At 41.7% G+C, this 18,285-nt stretch overlaps 1 protein-coding gene across 2 annotated transcripts in view; it reads right to left on the bottom strand.

The window, feature by feature from the left end:
* NUBPL (NUBP iron-sulfur cluster assembly factor, mitochondrial) overlaps window positions 1–18,285 on the bottom strand; it is a 150,505-nt gene that overhangs the window by 43,764 nt on the left and 88,456 nt on the right. For both annotated transcript variants that reach the window (XM_074955824.1, XM_074955825.1), the window contains exon 7: window positions 10,858–10,951. In XM_074955824.1, coding sequence (XP_074811925.1) covers window positions 10,858–10,951 — 94 coding nt within the window. The remainder of the gene's footprint in view (window positions 1–10,857; window positions 10,952–18,285) is intronic.

The raw sequence follows: 18,285 nt of genomic DNA, 5'->3' as shown, positions 1-18,285 counted from the left end.
AGGAACATGAGTAATGGTAATTATCTGCCCAGGAGTGCTGTAAATGTAGTGCTCTGGACAATGAGATACAAGGTATCTCTGTAGCATCTCCTTCTGCAGATACAGAGTGACATGGTGTTCTTGGAAGGGATCTGTGATGGGGTGTACCTGGCCTTTGTGGCCCCCAGCTGGAGGCCCCGCAGTCCTACTACACCCTGCCCCAGGAAAGGAGTGGCTAGAGAGATTCATGGAAGCCCAGCAGGCTCAGATAAAAGGAGCTGCAGGGCCTTAGCAGGTCAGTTTGTAGTCGGGACAAAAAGAGCAAAGCACAGAGCTCCTCTCTGGCCAAAGGAGCTCAAGGGATAACCAGAGTTTGTTTGTGGCTGCATTTGCCTAAGCTGAGAGACAACCTGAGGTAAAGGGACCAGGTGGGAAGAGACCAAAGAAATAACGGCAGAAGACTGAAGTAAGCAGTATGCGGCTACTGTTTACAGGATCCCAGCCCACTACTCAGGGTTCCCCCAACCAGGAAAGTGGTATCAACCCCAAGACAGGGACAAGGTTTATTGGGAAACCCGAGTGAAGGATTGAATTTAAAGGACTGAAGGCCCTAGTAAGAACTCTTTTGCTACCCCAGAAAGGGTTCATTTTGATTGTGTGACTGGGCCACTGAAGACCTGTCAAGTGAGCTCAACAATCTATCAGGGGTGCCAAGTGCGTGAAAGGCCTGCAGTACTGCATGCATCAGCAGGTGGCGCTCAAGAGGTGAGCGCCCCCATTACAGAGTCACATGCAGACCGCAGTGCAATGACAGACTGCTTGATCTGATCATGTCTCACACTTTCCTCCACCTTTGAATCCCCCTTTTCCACTAAAAGAACAAGATTCTTTTAGACAAGATTTCCAGATTGTAGATAAACTGAAGAATCTGTACTGCCTCCACTCTATAACTGCTTTGAGCTGCTCCCATTGTGATGAAATGTCTTGTTATTTTTCAGATAAATTTGATCAGATTAGGGATGAGCTGTTTGCTTCTGCGGTGACAGTGCAAGGTCTGGAAGGAACCAAGGGCCTTATTTTCTGTGCTAGAGTTTCAGCTGGTGATGCTCACTGAGGTACTGGAGGTGTGGAGAAAACTCAGTCCCACAACCTGTACTTCGGATCCATGTCCTTCCTGTTTTCTGAAGGCTAGTGGAAAAGTTCTTGGTCCTCGACTTGTGGAGACTGTCGATACTTCTGTTTGAGAGCAGGCTGCCTATTGTTTTGAAGGAAGCACCAGTGTTTCATCGTTAGTTTTGACTTTGCTCAGAAAGTCATTGTTTGATGTTGACACTCTAATTAATTCTTGGCCAGTGTCACATATTCCCTCTTGGGTAAGATTGTGGAGAGAAGGCTGCAGTGAGAATTCTCTCAGTACCTAGATTCCTTTGATCTCCTTGACTCTTGTCAGTCTGGGTATAGACCTGGCCAGGGCACAGGGACTGCATTGACTGGTGGTGGATGAAGATCAGGTGTCCATGCCGATATTATTAGGTCTGCAAGATGCCTTTGATCATGAATTGTTGTTAACTCACCTGAGGACGCTGGTGGGAATGAACAGGGCTTCCCTTCAGTATCTTCATTCTTTTCTCCTGGAGAGATCTCAGTGGATAATAGCTATCATTTGCTCCTATTCCTGAAGGGCTCTTAGATGTCCTGTGCCACAGGGTACCATGCTGTCAACCCTCCTGTTCAACATATATATGGAGCTGTCGAAGGAGGCTTAGGGAGCAGTATTTTCACTATGCTGATGGCACCCAGGTGTAGATCTCTATCTCATCCAACTCTGACTGCAGTTCCACACCTCAGCCCATATCTAGTTGCGATTGGGTCATGCAGGAGAGGGAGTTGTCTGAAGCTCAACCCACACCAGATTGAGGTGAAGGAGGTGGGTTGGGGAAAGCAGCAAGAGGAGATGGGGCACAACAGGAGTCCCTTTAATTGAGGGGGTGCATTCACCATTAGTTATCAGGGTTTACAATTTAGGGGCAGTTCTAGACCCCAAGCTGCTGCTGGATGATAATATTACAGCAGTAACCCAGGCCACTTTTTAACATCTGTGTCTGGCTAGACAGTTGTGACCTTTCCTTTTGGATGCAGATCTTGACAACATTACCCAAGGCCTTGTTACTTCAAAATTAGACTATTGCAATGCCCTCTGCATGGCGCAAAGCCTCAATACATTCAGAGGCTGAAGCTGATGTAGAATAAAGCAGCTTGCTTACTGAGTGGAGACAACATGCTGGGAGCATAGGACAACAGTACTCTGGGATCCATGCTAGTTGTCTACTCATTTCAAAGTAGAGTTTACGGTGTTAACTATGACCTATAAAGCCCTTAACAGCCTCAGAACTGCCTGCTTGAGAGACTGCCACTCTCCCTGTTCCATACTGCCACAGCAACAATCCGCAGAGGCTCTCAAGGTGGATCCCTTTTTGTTAAAGGAAAGGGGCTGCTCGCAGGGCATTTACTGTGAGGTCTCCTAGACTCTGGAACTTGCTCCCCCTTGATCCAAAATAGCCCAAATGTGGTGACACTATGGGTACATTAAAAAAAGAAATGTATTTGGCAGGATTTTGGGAGATGGCTGAGAGTATGTTCCTGAAATGATAATGGGGAAGAAAGGACCTTTTTTTTTTGTAGGAGGCTAATTGGTTGAGTTCCTGTCTGAATGACCATTTTTATACTGTGGGGATTATGTTGTGATATTAATTAAGTGTTAGGGCACCCAGAGCCTTTGTACAAACATCTTTTTTATTATATAAATCAAAATAGTCACTGCCTCGGAGACACTGCATACTTCTCCCTTTTCTGAGTTATCAGCTCTTGCCTCTTTCTGCCCTGTCACACTCCACCAATCTTACAGCCTTGAATGCTCACTTGCCTGATTATCTACAGATTAAATCAAAATCTGAATGTTCTCCTTTGATGGACAAGCATTCTTTTTTTAAAAAAAGCACCACTTCTGGGAAACTTTCAAGCCAAGGGATGAAAATGTGGTGAAGGAGGTCTAATTTCCACAGAAGAGCATATGTTTTATTTGTAAAGACACGGCACTAAGGGCAGCTTTAGTTACCTCCAAACACTATCCTATAGTCGGTATGTTTTAAAGCATTTATTTTGTCACCCTCTGAGGAAATAACTAGAGAAGAGGATACAGTATCATTAATCATATGGGTGTCTCTCACCTTTTGTAACGGTCAGACCAACAGTACCCTGAATGCATCCGATGAAGTGAGCTGTAGCTCATGAAAGCTTATGCTCAAATAAATTTGTTAGTCTCTAAGGTGCCACAAGTACTCCTTTTCTTTTTGCGAGTACCCTTGTTGTATCTTCCTGTTCATAATACTTGGTCTACAAATGTAGCCATCACAGCTGATCTAGTACTTATATATTTACGCCTCTGTTGGCAAAGCCCAGAGAGTACCTCGGATAGTAAATACAGTATACTGTGCTGCTTTTTCCAATACTTAGATACTATTTTCCAGGACTAAAAATGTTCATAGAAGTCTGACTGAATATATAATCACTTCAAACAGTCCCTGAAATATGTGTAAAATCAATCTGCGTGCACCATCAAAGAGATACTCACATTTAAATCTATATTGAAAAAGTTTGAGCCATTCATGCATTAACCTGTACTATATTTGGATCTACAAATTATATTTATAATGTCTGCTGTGGACAGAAGACTCGCACTGAAAAACTAAGTGTGTCCAAAAATTAGATAACCCTGGGTAATTATCTGCATTCTTCAACCACCAGCTGCGCTATATCTGACAACAGAAAAAAAATTTAGTATATGAATTATATCTTGATGAATAAAACAAAAAAAAGTTATATAGTCACACCAATGAGGATTATAGATCTGTCCACTATTTAAATTGACCTAAACCTATAAGGATTTTCTTTAGTGCAATCATACAAAAACTGCACTGTGGAAAACTGGAATGCATGTATGGGACAGCATATGACATGACACAAATCCATGTGGATGTCTGAATCAACATGCAAGAATCTCACACAACAAACCTGACTTTTAAAAAAAAACAAAAAACAAAAAAACACCAGCTAACTTCTGCAAAAGTGCCCACAAAAAGCTGCCAAAAAAGGCTGCCTTGCTGACTCGCATCAGTGAGAAAGACTGGAGGATAGAGTGAAGTGTAATGAACAGACAAAAGATGTGAAAATGACAGTATTTGATTGGATGCATTCCAAACTGGATTTGCATAAGTATAAGGGAGATCCAGTGGTTACACTAGTGGGTAAGTTCAAAAACACCTTTGAACGTAAATTGTATGGACAAATGTGATTTGCTCCTGTTTGGTGAGTTCTGATAGAGCCACATTTCTACAAAGGGTTTTGGTCATTCCTCTTCCCAATGGACCAATGAACAGAAACCCTACCATTGAGCTTGCCATTTCAGCTGGTTCAAAGGGACACAGAACTTGAAAAACCATACATTCTTCTCCCCTAAGGCATGCAATAACATCCTAGAAACATCAATTGCAATTTTATTTCAAATCGGATTTGGAATTCTCCAGTTTTAGGACTTGCTTTTATATGTTAATTACTGGGCAGACAGAGGGTTGTTTGCACATCTGTGACTTTTGGTTCATGGGCAGGAGCACGACGACATATGAGGAGGAACTACTCTGGAAGCCACATACTCTCTCCTCTGTTCACTCTGTAAAACTGTGAGGCCAACACCTCTAGTCTGTAACAGACATGAATTTGAGTAAATTTATCATCTTGCCAATGCATTATATCATGGCTAATAAAACTTTTTACTAATGTATGCTTCCTGCTTCTATTAATTATTATTATTTGTAAGCTAAAGTTGATCCACTCCAAAGTCTACAGAGTAGAGGTTGGAATGACATTGGTTCTACCTATCCTGTGTCTGTTCTGTTAGAGAAGAGAGACTGTCAGTCTCCAATGCCATCAATCTGTCACATTTCACTAAAACTGATTCCACTTTCATTTAAAATAAAGGGAGAAAAATAGGCAATATTATGTAGTTTAAAATCAAGCTTGATAATTCAGACTGCCTAGGAGGAAGAAAGGGCCTTATAAATACAAACCTAGGTCCTTCTTTCTCTCTAAGAGATCCAATTCCTACTGTCCCTGTGGCCTTCACTGCCCGATGGGGAGATAATCTTCCTAAACGGAGGAATAGATAAATATATCTCTTGGCTATAATTAAATATATATTCATTATGGAAGCTAACCCTAGTTATCTTTAATTTATTCTTCTATATCCAATTTATTCTGGATTTCGGACTTTTTTATACACTATACATTTATATATTGTAGGCCAGTTTCACATACAATATATGAAGGATTCACCTTATCCCCTCCACTTCATTAGTTTATGCCAAATGGCTACCAATTTGATACCGAACACAAAAATTTCCAGCTTCCCAAGTCACAGAGAAGTGTTAGGAAATCAGCAGGCTACTCAAAGCATGTGCGTTCAATATAGATGGCGAGGCACCCATCTCTGCACACTCCATAAGCTGAAAGTGAAATGGGAAAACAACAAACAGGTCAGAAGGAAAACAAACATGAAGGGAATGTAATCAATCGTTTCCACTCTAAACTGACTGAGGGAACTGCAATAAAATTCCTTATTGGAAGGCAGATCAGTGGCGGAAGAAAGGAGTTCTTGCCAAACAAGAAAATACATCAGTTTTATCTAGCCACACCTTGTTCAATAGTTTTGTTGAAGAATTGCAGATAGTATAAGGAAAATAATAGAAGGTTAAAAAATCATGCTATACAACTTGTATCTTGACTGGAATGTGAATCAGAGTGATAAAACCCATAGTGGTTTCCTACCCACCACCCCTTTAAATAAACAGCTGTAGACACACACACCTGCCACCATTTGCTCCCTCCAATCAAAAGAATGAGGGTGATTTTTTCGCTAATATCACATATGAGTCAGAGTTAAAAAATATATTTCATTGTTTTGTTTCTTACCTGTCATTTGGGTGTTGCTCCTACTACCTCCTCTTTGACTGAGGGAATTATCTGTATATGATGTTCGGTTTAAAAAAAAAAAAAAAATCTGGAAGAATTTTTTGAAGTGTCAATTCCTGCCCTACAACCAAAATGTTGTCACCCATCACCATCTCATTTCTCATCTAAGCAACCCTAAAAACAACCAACCTTTGCCAGTACAGTTTTTTTCCTGATTGTGGGAACATGTGCACATGACTGGCATAGGTTTCATGTAGTGAAATCCCTCCACTCCAAGTTTCTTTGAAGAAAGAATGAAAGTTTCCATACACTGCCTGTTCTAAGAAAGCCACAGTCAGACAGAATGGAGAAAATGTAATGCAAACACTACATCTGACATGTGCACACCTGCAAATCAAGGCAAATATAAACTTCATGCACACCACACTTGAGACTATACATCTAAATACAAAAAACTAAGCTGTGTAGTAACCTTGAGAGAAAGGATTTATACCACTAGCACTACCATAGTCCAGGTTACCCTCAAGAGAAACACAAAGTACATGAAAATTAGAGAAGTAACCGATGATGGGGAAACAACAGATTCTTTCTGTAAAAAATGAAAGAGAACACCCAACTAAGAATAAGATGGCGACACAGAAGAGAGCAGCAGAATATTGTATGCAACTCTGCTAGAATTCATTTAGACCCATGTGACACTGGGTATGTCTAAAGAAAAACCTGTGGCATTGAGTCTCAGAGCCCAGGTCAACTGATTTGGGCTCACTGGGCTGGTGCAGCAGCACTAAACAAACAAAAGCTGAGCAGGAACATCTACACTGTTGTTTTTAGCTCCACAGCCCAAGCCCTGCAATTCCAAATCTCCCAGGGCAGCCAGGAGCTGCAGGCGGGCCCCCACTGCCTGCAGTGGCCAGGAGCTGCAGAGTTGGCAGGAAGACCCTGCAGCTGCTGGCCACTGGGGCTGAATTCATGGAGGTTGGGGGAAGTCATGGATTCCGAGATTGCCATGACCTCCCTGAAAAAATCATAGCCTTAAATCATAATGCTTATAAGGAGTCCTTCTAGCCAGACTGCAAACTATACAAAACGTACAACATCGAGGAAATTCTGGAGAACAGGATGAAGCTCTATAAATCACCATAATCATCTACCCAAGGAAGACCCAAGGAACTATAAATCTAATCAATCCTTGTCTGCTGTGTTCATTTTCAGCAGAAGCACGATAAACTTATTATTACACTGTATTTCAATCAGGCTAGAATCAACCTCAAACTAACACTCTCTACATAAATGGCTACTGGGAATAACAAATGAGACCTGCTGCTGTGTACTGCTAAACCTAACTAGAGAAAATTAGGAATGAAAAAATAAACTTAAATTAATACTGTGGTCAACATCCTCTCATCCCTCAACCCCACTATGCTAAAATAAAGCCCCGCCATTTTAGTGTTTAAGTTTAAATGCCATTCTTAACTCAGCCCAGAATTTAGGGTCACCTGAAGTTATGAAACCTCAGATTCATAAGACGATATCTTATCAACAGCAACCACCAGTTTTAAAGATGACAGACAGAGAGAGAAACAAATGAATGTGTCAACTTTTCCGTTTCTTTAGAAAGTTTTAAGAAGGCCTGAATAATTTTTTTTTAAATTGTGCTTTTTTTTTTTTTTTTTTTTTTTTTAAAAAACAGGTTAGAAAAGAAGATTTTGCACACTCTGCTTCTCTTGGAAAACCTCTATGGACATATAGAGAACAAGTAGGTTTATAAGAATCACAAATTTCAGAGTAACAGCCGTGTTAGTCTGTATTCGTAAAAAGAAAAAAAAAATTCTTTTTAAGAATCACAAAAACACTGGAAATGAAATCTGATTAACAGTGGATAAATAATTTTCATTCTGTTTAAACAGTGGTTCTAATTCTCCAACTTTTTACACTAGCGTAACTCTTTATATTGGCATAAAATGGCTGCAACTGACAGAAGAATCAAGCACATTTTTGTTTACACCTGTTTAATTCAAAGAACCGGCAAATACAGTTAGAAAAAAACCTCCAGTGTTAAGAGTTAATACCCTCACTTTGTCAATTAATAATGTACATAGCTTCCAGTGTATATGGATGGGATTGTCTACATAATAAATGGAACCAAAATAACTAAACAGATTGTAATTCACACCTTTAGTTATTTCAGTTCAAGTTTGTGTGTGGACATACTTGTTTCAGAATATAAAAGTGCTCGATTTCAAAATTTATTAAAAACTTTATTAAAAAAAAATCAAAGTTTTTTCTAAATAAGGAAGTTCTTTTCAGTATGTTATAAAACTCTTATCCCAGAATCAGAATAAGCCATCTGGTGGTTTATACCAAAATAACTATTCTTGAATAATTTAGGAATAGCTATTTTGGTAAATTTCCAATTGTAGACAAACCCTAACTTATGCTCTTAAGCAGCTTTCAGGTCTTACAAGCACTACTGTCAAAGGCAAACCTGTGTCTGTCTGATCATTGTTAGCAAGACAAAGCCATAAAGCTTTATATAGCAATTGTTTGTTTGTGACTTATCTAAAGTTTTTTTTCTCTCATATAACTCATTTATTCTCATATTCTCCTTCAAACACCCTTTCGGATAAAGATAAAGCATACAGAGCATGCTCAGCATACAATATCCTGATTGTACACCACATTCAGTGGTGATATAAGGTACTAAAAAAGCGTGGTATCTGTAGATGTTTCTTAAGTACATGCTGGGATTTCTGCACAAGCCTTCAGTTAGCAAATGTAAGTCAGCTCCTTCAAAAACCTAATACAGTTTTAAAAATAAAAGGAAACAGGTTTGACATTCCATATAGGGTGAGGAATTCCCACCTCAAGATGCACAAACAAACATTTTTCAAATGATTTCTTTTAAAAGGAATTGCTGACAAGAAACAAGCAGTGAAGGAACACACACAAATTAGGTAAGTAGTTGACAAATATTTGTTAGAAAGAACAGCCATGTAATAAACAGCTTTTAGAAGTATACCATACAATTTTATATCCTATTAGCAACTTGTTAATAGCCTTAGGCACAAGTGAAATAACCATCGAAAATGTTTACTATTACTTCAATTTGCTACTGCTTAAAAAGAAAAGTAGGAAGGAAGGAATGCCAAAGGAAATGGATGTATGTATGCCATGTGAGCTTGTCTGTTTGTAACTTTGGCGTCAACAGAGTGGAAGCTGTACAAGGCAATACCATATTATTTTCCTGAGATATCAACATATTTACCTGATAGCAGCAAAAGTATTGGAGCAACTTATCTAATTAAGCTAACAATTGCCATTGACATTGAGTTATTGTATCTTCCTGGAAACATAATTTAAGACTCCACTCTCTCTTTCTTCTGTCAAATACTAACAGTGGTATGTAATCTATCACTGAAATCAGCCTCTGTACCAGATGACTGGAGGATAGCTAATGTAATGTCGCTTTTTAAAAAAGGCCCAGAGGCAATCCTGGCAATTACAGGCCAGACAACCTAACTTCAGTACCAGGCAAATTGGTTGAAACTATACTAAAGAACAGAATTGTCAGAACTAGGTGAACATGATTTGTTGGGGAAGAGAGTCAACATGACGTTTCTAAAGGGAACTCATACCTCACCAATCTATCAGAATTCTTTGAGGGAGTCAACAAGCATGTGGACATGGATAATCAAGTTGATATACTATACTTGGACTTTCAGAAAGCCCTTTCACATAATAGAAGAACCAGGGCTTACCCAATGACGTTAATAGGCAGCAGGTTTAAGACAAACACAAGGAAGTACTTCTTCACACAATGCACAGTCAACCTACAGAATTCATTGCTGGTGGATGTTTGAAGGCCAAAAGTATAAGAGGGTTCAAAAATGAATTTGATAAGTTCATGGAGAATAGGTCCATCAATAGCTATTAGCCAAGATGATCAGGGATGCCATGCCATGCCCTGGGTCTCCCTAAAATGCTGACTGCCAGAAGCTGGGACTGGATGATGGCAGATGGATCACTCAATAAATTGCCCTGTTCTGTTCATTCCCTCTGAAGCATCTGGCACCGGCCACTGTCTGAAGACAGGATACTGGACTATATGAACTATTGGTCTGACTCAGTATGGCCACTCTTATGTTTTAAATTTCTGTCATTCATTCTGTTCACTGCTGACGGTGGTCTCTGTCAAAGCATATTAGATGGACAAGCCTGCAACAACTCATTCAAGGCCTGATCCTGTGACGAATGCCTTTGCCTTTTGACAGGCAGCATCTTTAATTCCCACTGTGATCAATGGGATTTGTGGACACTGAGTATGACACAGAGTTGAGCCACATGAGTTCAAATCTCTATCTAAAATTCAAATTCAGAATACCAGGGAAAGGAGGATCCATTAGTGTGTTAAAGCATGGTGTAGTTTGCCTGATTAAGCTTTGTGCATTAAGAAGATTGCTTGACTTGTAACTTAAAAAAAAAAAAAAAAACTTATCAAGACAAACTTTTTAAAACTATATTAGCATTCGTATGCCACAATGAAAAGTGACAGGGAATATATTTTCTAATATTAACTCTACCTCCATCAATTTATAATGCAATTGCTTTTTCCCAGAATATTGATTTGTTCAACTTTTCTATATTTCCCACTCTAACTTTTAAAAAAAAAAAAAACTGTCACTGCTGACATTTTAAAGATTGTTTATACTTTTCATCAGCATTCAGAGAATAGTTTCATATTATGTTTCTACACATTTCTAGTATCTTCAACTGCATTTTCTAGAACATTTTTCTATTGCTATGAAGAAATAAATATATTGAAATCTTTGAAAAAGAGTCACAGTAAAAGTGTACCTGTAACTGGAACATTCTGTGAGACTGATAACTGTACGTCTCCTGTTCCAGGTGGCATATCAATTACTAAGTAGTCCAGTTGACCCCAGTCTACCTAAAAAAAGATTGCAAATGCATTTAAAAAAAAGAGTTGCAGTCTTTAGGAAACACAGCCTGAAATTCAACTTGGTACAATGTATAATAAATGCACCAATGGCACACCTCAGGAGACTGATATTATGAATCCCTTCTCATCTTCCTTTTAGCAAGCAATCAAGACAGATTTTCTAAACAATTTGCAAATTTGTTGGCTACTTGAAGCTATGGCTATGAGCATAACTTTGACATACTTATGAAGGATGATCTTCTGACATTTTTCCCACAAAATGTAATCACAATCTCATTATTTTAAGTTGTTTATGTCAGAAATGCTGACTCATGTAACAGAGGTCATAAGAAAGTGTTATATAAATCTCAAGTCAAATTACTACTTCTTGTAATAGTATTCCTTAGTAATTGTTTTCATTAATTTTTAAAACAATTTTGCTCACTGTTTATAACTTCTTAGATGCTTGAAACTGTATAAATTGCCTTAATTTTTTTTCTAGTTTGTTATTGCAGTGTTACTCATGCATGAAGAGCTATCAAGACTGGCTTTTTATTAGGGGAAAAAATAGCAGTGAAGTATTAGTTAAACAAAATCAAAGGAGATAATTATATAGATTTAGCATGTTCATAAGACACACAAAGAATATATAGGCTAGATTTGGTGTCTAACAACCAGCAAAGCTTCCTGTTAAAAATACTGGGCCCAAATCTGGGGTGCTGCGATTATTTTGTATGATGTAAAACAAGCATATAGTTTGCTTAAACATTTCCTGAGGAGATTTCCATGCATCATGAGGCTCCCAGTTCAATGCCAAGATGGTATTAAGTGGAACTAGTGAGATCTAACAACCACTGGGTCTTTCCTCTCTCCAGCACCGAGGGAGGCTTTTGAGAGTACAACTGGATGGGGAAAAAAAAAAGCGGCGGGGGCGGGGGGGCAGAAGGCCGTGTTTCTGATGATAAACACATTGGTCATGGGGTGACCTTTTGGTATATGTCTGACTTACACCTACCTGTGTAAGATAGAGCCTTCGGCTGCTCTAATTTAGGAGAACACCTAGCAAGTAATGGGATTTGGCTAGACTTTTTATTTTACATACTGAATCATAATCAGCAGCATGATATAAGGTGCAAACGCCTGTCAAATTACCATTGTCCCCCATTTCTTGTTGTTTATCAGCAGTGCATGCATTACTCTGTTTTCAATATGTCCTTGTATAGCTAATCATCTGGTGAGGACAATATACTTATCCCAGCAACTGAGTTAGTTGCTGCAGGCAGATCAGGACTGGAGCTACGATCTGTGGTCCTGAGCCAGCTTAGCGCTTTCGCTAAGATTTTTTCTCTCCTTGGTAGGAGGTGTTGCAGCAGCAGAATTTTTTATGTCCAGTGTAACCCACATTCCCTTTGGCTATAGGGGGATGCCCCATTAATGGGGGCAGAAGGGAGAGAAACTAAGAGGTCAGTAAGAGGCCAACATCAATTTTTGTTTTGTTCTTACATTAAAAGTTTGTGAAGAACTCTTTGTATTTTGTGATAACTGGTTTTGGTAAAGTGGAATCCTGGTACATGGTATCCTGATCTTCAAATCCCCAAAAACTGCTCAAATTAAACAGATGGATTATAATTAAGTATGGATGAGGTACAAATTAACAAAACTGAGGCTCACCTCACTTAGTGCTGCTTTAACTTACCCCCCTCTGCTGCCCTACCAGGGTTTTCAGTATGCATCATCAAATCAAGTTACAGCAAAGAAAAAAAGTTACTTACCTCTACTGTTAACTGCTGTTCCTCAAGATGTGATGTAGATGTGTATTCCACATAAGTGTGTGCACTCCCAGCACACCAAAGCCAAAAAACTTTGCCTAAAGGGCCCATAGGGGCAGTGCTTTTGCCCTGCAGCCCTAGCCCCTCCTCTGGCTGTTTAAGGGCTGCACCACCCTGAACCTTCTCAGCTCCTTCGCATTGAACATTGAGAGCACAGACTCTGATGCAGAGGGGACAGAGGTTGGGTTGTGCAATATGTTTGCATCACATCGCCAAGAACAGTTACAGTACAAGTAAGTAGCCGTTTTTTCTTCTTCAAGTAGATGCAGCCGTGTATTCTACGCAGGTCACTCACAAGCACGGGTGGCAGGTTTGTAGAAATTTTGGTGGTTCCCAGAACCCGCCCCTGCCCAAACTCCACCCCCCACCTGCCCAAGGCTCTGGGAGGGGGAGGAGGTCTGCGGTCCAGGCCCTAGGCTGGGGCAGGGGATTGGGGTGCAGGCCCTGGGAGGGAGTTTGAGGATGGGAGGGGGTGCAGGGTGAGGACTGTGGGGTGTGGCTGCAGATAAGGGGTCCGAGGTATGGGAGGGGCTCGGGCAAGAGTAGGGGTGTAGGGGGTGAGGGCTCTGTCTGGGGCTGGGAATGAGGGGTTTGGGGTGTGGGAGGGGCTCTGGGTGACAGTAGGAGTGTGGGGGGTGAGGGTTCTGTCTGGAGCTGAGGGGTTTGGGGGGTTAGAGAGGCTCAGGACTAGGGCAGAGGGTTGGGGTGTGAGGGTTCTGGCTGGGGCTGGAGATGAGGGGTATGTGGTATTGGGGGGTTAGAGAGGCTCAGTGCTGAGGCAGAGGGTTGGAGTGCAGGGGGATGAGGGCTTTGGCTGGGGCTAAGGTGTTGGGAGCGTTGGAGGGGCTCAGGGCTAGGGTAGAGGATTGAGGGTGTAGTGGGGGGGTGAAAGCTCTGGCTGGGGGTGTGGGCTCTTGGGTGGGGCAAGGCTGGGGATGAGTTTGGGGTGCAGGCAGGCTGCTCCAGGACAGGGGCCAGAGAGGAAGACTCCCCCCACCCCTTTCCCTGCCAGCAGCAACGAGCTCTGGGGGAGGAGCCCCCCTTTTCCGCCCCCCCAGCAGCACACACACCCCCCCCCACTGTCACTGCATGTGGTCCTAGGGCTCCTCTCAGGTGCAGGAATCTCCCTTGCCTTCCCCGTGGTGGGTGCCGGGGGGTGCTGCATGCACCTCCTCCCCTGCTGTTGCCCCTGACTGAAGCCTCACTGGGGGTGAGAGATGGGGCAGGAGCAGTGACTGTGGGCGGTGGGTAGGCCATGTGCTGGTGGAGGGTCCCGCCGGAAAAGGGAAGGGTCTGAGGTGGAAGGGCAGGCTCAGTCAGTCTGCCCTGGCAGTGGAGTTGGGGGGCACTAGGACCCTGCGGCAGCAGTTGCTGCATGGAGGCAGCAGCAGAGACGCTCTGCTCCAGGGCGGGGGGGGGGGGAAGAACCCCGGGGGCAGCAAGAGGGGGCTGGGGGACACTCGGGGAGGCACAGGGTGGGGGCAGCAAGTGGGGTCAGAGGGAGACACCCGGCACCAAATATTGGTGGAGCTGGGCCCCTGGGCTCTGAATATTGCTGGTTCTAAGGCACCACATGGAGAGATAACTCGCTGCCCCTGCTCACAAGTAGTACTCACAGGAGGTGTGGCTCGGATTCTATTTAAACAAGGTTTCAGAGTAGCAACCATGTTAGTCTGTATTCGCAAAAAGAAAAGAAGGAGTACTTGTGGCACCTTAGAGACTAACAAATTTGTTAGTCTCTAAGGTGCCACAAGTACTCCTTTTCTTTTATTTAAACAAGGTCTGCTGGATTACCTTCCCAAAATATCTGATCTGGATGCAGTGCCATGGCATAGTGGTTTGTAAACGTATGTATAGAGGACAAAACAGCAGCCCCGCAAATGTCCACTATAGGAATGTTACTTAGAAATGCCATCAGCATTGCCTCGGCCCTTGTGAAATGAACTTCTACCGTTTGGGAGGCACAGTCTGAGCTACTTTGTATGCTGTCATGATACAGGAAGTTATCTACCTAGAGATAGTCTGTGGTGAGACTGCTTGCATATAAAACAAACAGATGAGACTAAGAACAGAAAGGTTTAGTCCTATCCAGGTAAAAAGCTAAACATTGCCTGACATCCAATGTGTCAGGACACTATTCATCTGGGGTTGAATACAGCTTAGGGAAGAACACTGGTAGAAATATTACTTGTTTCAAGTGAAACTGAGAAACCACTTTAGATAAATACTTAGGGTGCAGCCACAGGGTTACTTTGTCTTTGGAAAATTGCATATAAGGAAGATCTGCCATCAAAGCTTGCAACTAACACACTCTCCTTGCAGATGTTATCACCAAAAGAGAGGCAGGAAAGGGAGAAAGAAGAAGTTGGCAGAGGCTTGAATGGAGGTCCCATAACGGCTGCTAAGACAACATTAAGGTCCCACAAAGGAACTGGTTCTTTAACCTGCGGGTGACTCCTTTCGAGAACCTCACAACCATGGAGCTCAAAAATACCCATTTCCCATGGATGGGTGAATGAAAGGTCAAGAATCGCTGCCTGGTGCATTCTCAATGAACTAAGTGCACAACCAGACAACTGAAGGTGTAGCAGTTATTCCAAGATGTCCTGGAAACAAGCCATCTTCTGTAGAACTCCCTGGAGTAACAACCACATAGAGAACTGCTTCCACTTGGCCAAACAGGCCACTGTGGTGGAAGGTTTTCTACTGTTAAGTAAGATTTGCCAGACTGCCTTCAAACACCATTGCTCCTCCTTATCTAACCTTGCTGGAGATGCAAGGAGTTGAACTCTGGATGAAAAATCAGACTGTGATGCTGAATAAGGAGGTCAGGGCAAAGAGGAAGAGATATGGGAGGCTGAAACAATAACATGAGGAGGTCAGAGAACCAGCAATGTCTCAGCCATGCTGGAGCAATGAGAATGAGCTTGACATAATCCAATTTCAGCTTGAGAATGACCTGAGGGATGATCAGAATCGGACATAAAGCATACAGGAGTGCCAAGTCTCAGCTCAGATGAAAAGCAGTGGTCTGGGAACCCAGACTGAGATCCCCTTTAAAGTAAAACAGAAAGCATTTTTTGTTGTCTCTCATGACCAGGTCGATTGTTGGGATGTCCCAAACTGTAAAGATGGACCACAGGATGCTGAGCTTCAGGGACCATTTGTGATTCAGGGAGACATTTCTGTCAGGTCATTCTGGAACCCAGGTAAGTGAATGGCCATGGAGATCATATTTTCCCCAATGCAAAACTGCCAGAGCTCGATTGCCTCCTCACACAGCATGTTGGATTGTTCACATAGTACATCACAGTGGTATTGTCAGTAAGGATGTGCACTGATGAGTCCCTGATGATCTCAAAGGGCATGACAGACATTGTAGATGGCACAAAGCTTCAGGATATTGATGTTCAGAGAACCTTCCTGTTCCAACCACAGGCCTTGACCTTTCAGTAACCCAAATGTGCCATCCAACCTATTAAGGAGGTATCAGTGACAATAGTCCTGGTCAGTGGAAACCGAGCGAAGGGAACACCCAGACACATATTGCCCTGAGACACCCACTACCATAAGGAGCTAGGATCAGCAGAGAAAGTTGGACCACTCTGTCCAAGTGGTGACTGTTCAGATGATAGACTGACTTCAACCATGTATGAAGGAGGATGAAGGTACAACCTGGCATACTGGACTAGCAGTTTGCATGCAGCTGTATGACCTAGCAACCTCAGGCATGCTCAGGCTGTGGCTGTGGATAGAGACTGCAGTTCCAGACATAAGTGGCAAATTGCGTGGAATCTCTCAGTCAGCAGAAACGCTCTCAAACTCATAGAGTCTATCAGGGCCCCTATGAACTCGGTTCTTTGAGTTGGAACCAATGTTGACTTCCTGCTGTTTAGGATGAGACCTAGACTATCAAATAAGTGTAGCGTGAACTGAATATGAGAGGGGACTTCTTCTCTGGACTTGCCCCTCAGAAACCAATTATCCAGACACAGCAAGATATGAATTCCCCAATTCCTGAGTTACACTGTCACCACAATCATGCATTTGGTAAAATCCCAGGCAGCGGTAAACAGACCAAAAGGGAATATTGTGTACTGATAGTGCTGGTCTTCCACAACAAAGCGGAGAAACCTCCTGTGGCTTGGGAGAATTGCTACATGGAAATCATTGTCTTAACTATCCATGGCAGCAAACCAGTCGTGATTTAATGTGAAGAGAATATCTGCAAGGGTGACCATACAAAACCTCACTTATCTGATGTATTTGTCGAGGTTGCAAAGGTCAGGAGGGTTGAGACCCGTCCTCTTGGGCTTGTGAACCAAGAAATAGAAGGAGTAGAATCCCTGTCCCTAATGCTACAGGGGAAACTCCTCTACAGCCCCCAAAGCCAGTAGAGACTGAACCTGCTCGAGGAGCAGCATGTGTGTGGTGGGGAAAGAGGTGTGCCATAATAAATAGACATGAGGAAAGACTAAGAGAAAGTTCCATTGTTTGTGTTGCACTCCATAGATTTTAATTCCAGCATTTATCTACATGCACTCCAACTGCCTTGACTGTATTAGGTACAGCTATATTGAACGATGGAGGGATTGATTGATGTAGCTTGCAAGAGCTGTTACTGGGATATGACAAAGGAGGTTTCCTGGCATAGCTATATTGACAAACCCTCCTACTATAGATATAGACTATACCAGTAGAAAAGTGCTTCTGCAGGTATAGCTTACGCCAGTTCCCTGAAATACATAAACTATACTAGCAAGAGCACTTTATGCTAATATAAACTATGTCAATACTGGGACTGTGTCAGTTAAAAGAAGACCATACCCCTAACTGACATAACTAAGTGCAGATCAGGCCTAACTACAGATAATACTTCCTTTGTTTAATAAATCAGTTAGTTTTAAATACAAAACTTGCTGTGATAAAAAAAAAAAAAAAGTTTAACTGTAACCCCACATTAATGTAGGTTTATTTAACTAATAAAAATAAAATGCTGGTTTTGTGTATTTTAATTAAATTCCAATGTCCAATTAAACAGATCTTGACACAGATCACAAATTAAAAAAAAAGTACTCTAGTAAATAAGAATTGAATCATTCACCATTTTCTACTACGTTAAAAATGTAAAATTAAGAATCTGAATATATCTGATTGCTATATAATTGCTTAAATAAATGTGTACAGATATAGAGTATCATCCTGGTTATCAAAAAGAAGTACCAATTTAGTGTAAAGACTATCTTTAGTTGCAAATTAAAATGTTTTAACGGTTACCAATCAATAAGAATTAAGCTCTTTATGAAAAACCTAACAAGTACAAAGGCAAAACAAGATTAGAATTATTTAAAATCAAAAGTTTCCTGCCTCATGATTCAAACCACTATTAAAATCAATGATTTAAAATGCTTTAATATGAATCACCCACCCTGATGCAGAGGAGCACAAGAATGTCTTCTTCCCATGGTGAGTGGCAATAGTCTGGTGGCATATGTGACAGTGGTCTCCAGGACT

The sequence above is a fragment of the Natator depressus genome, chromosome 6 (genome assembly GCF_965152275.1).
Source record: "Natator depressus isolate rNatDep1 chromosome 6, rNatDep2.hap1, whole genome shotgun sequence".
Lineage (NCBI taxonomy): Eukaryota > Metazoa > Chordata > Testudines > Cheloniidae > Natator > Natator depressus.
Note: the sequence above shows the minus strand (reverse complement) of the source record. Positions and strands in the feature narration are given on the sequence as shown.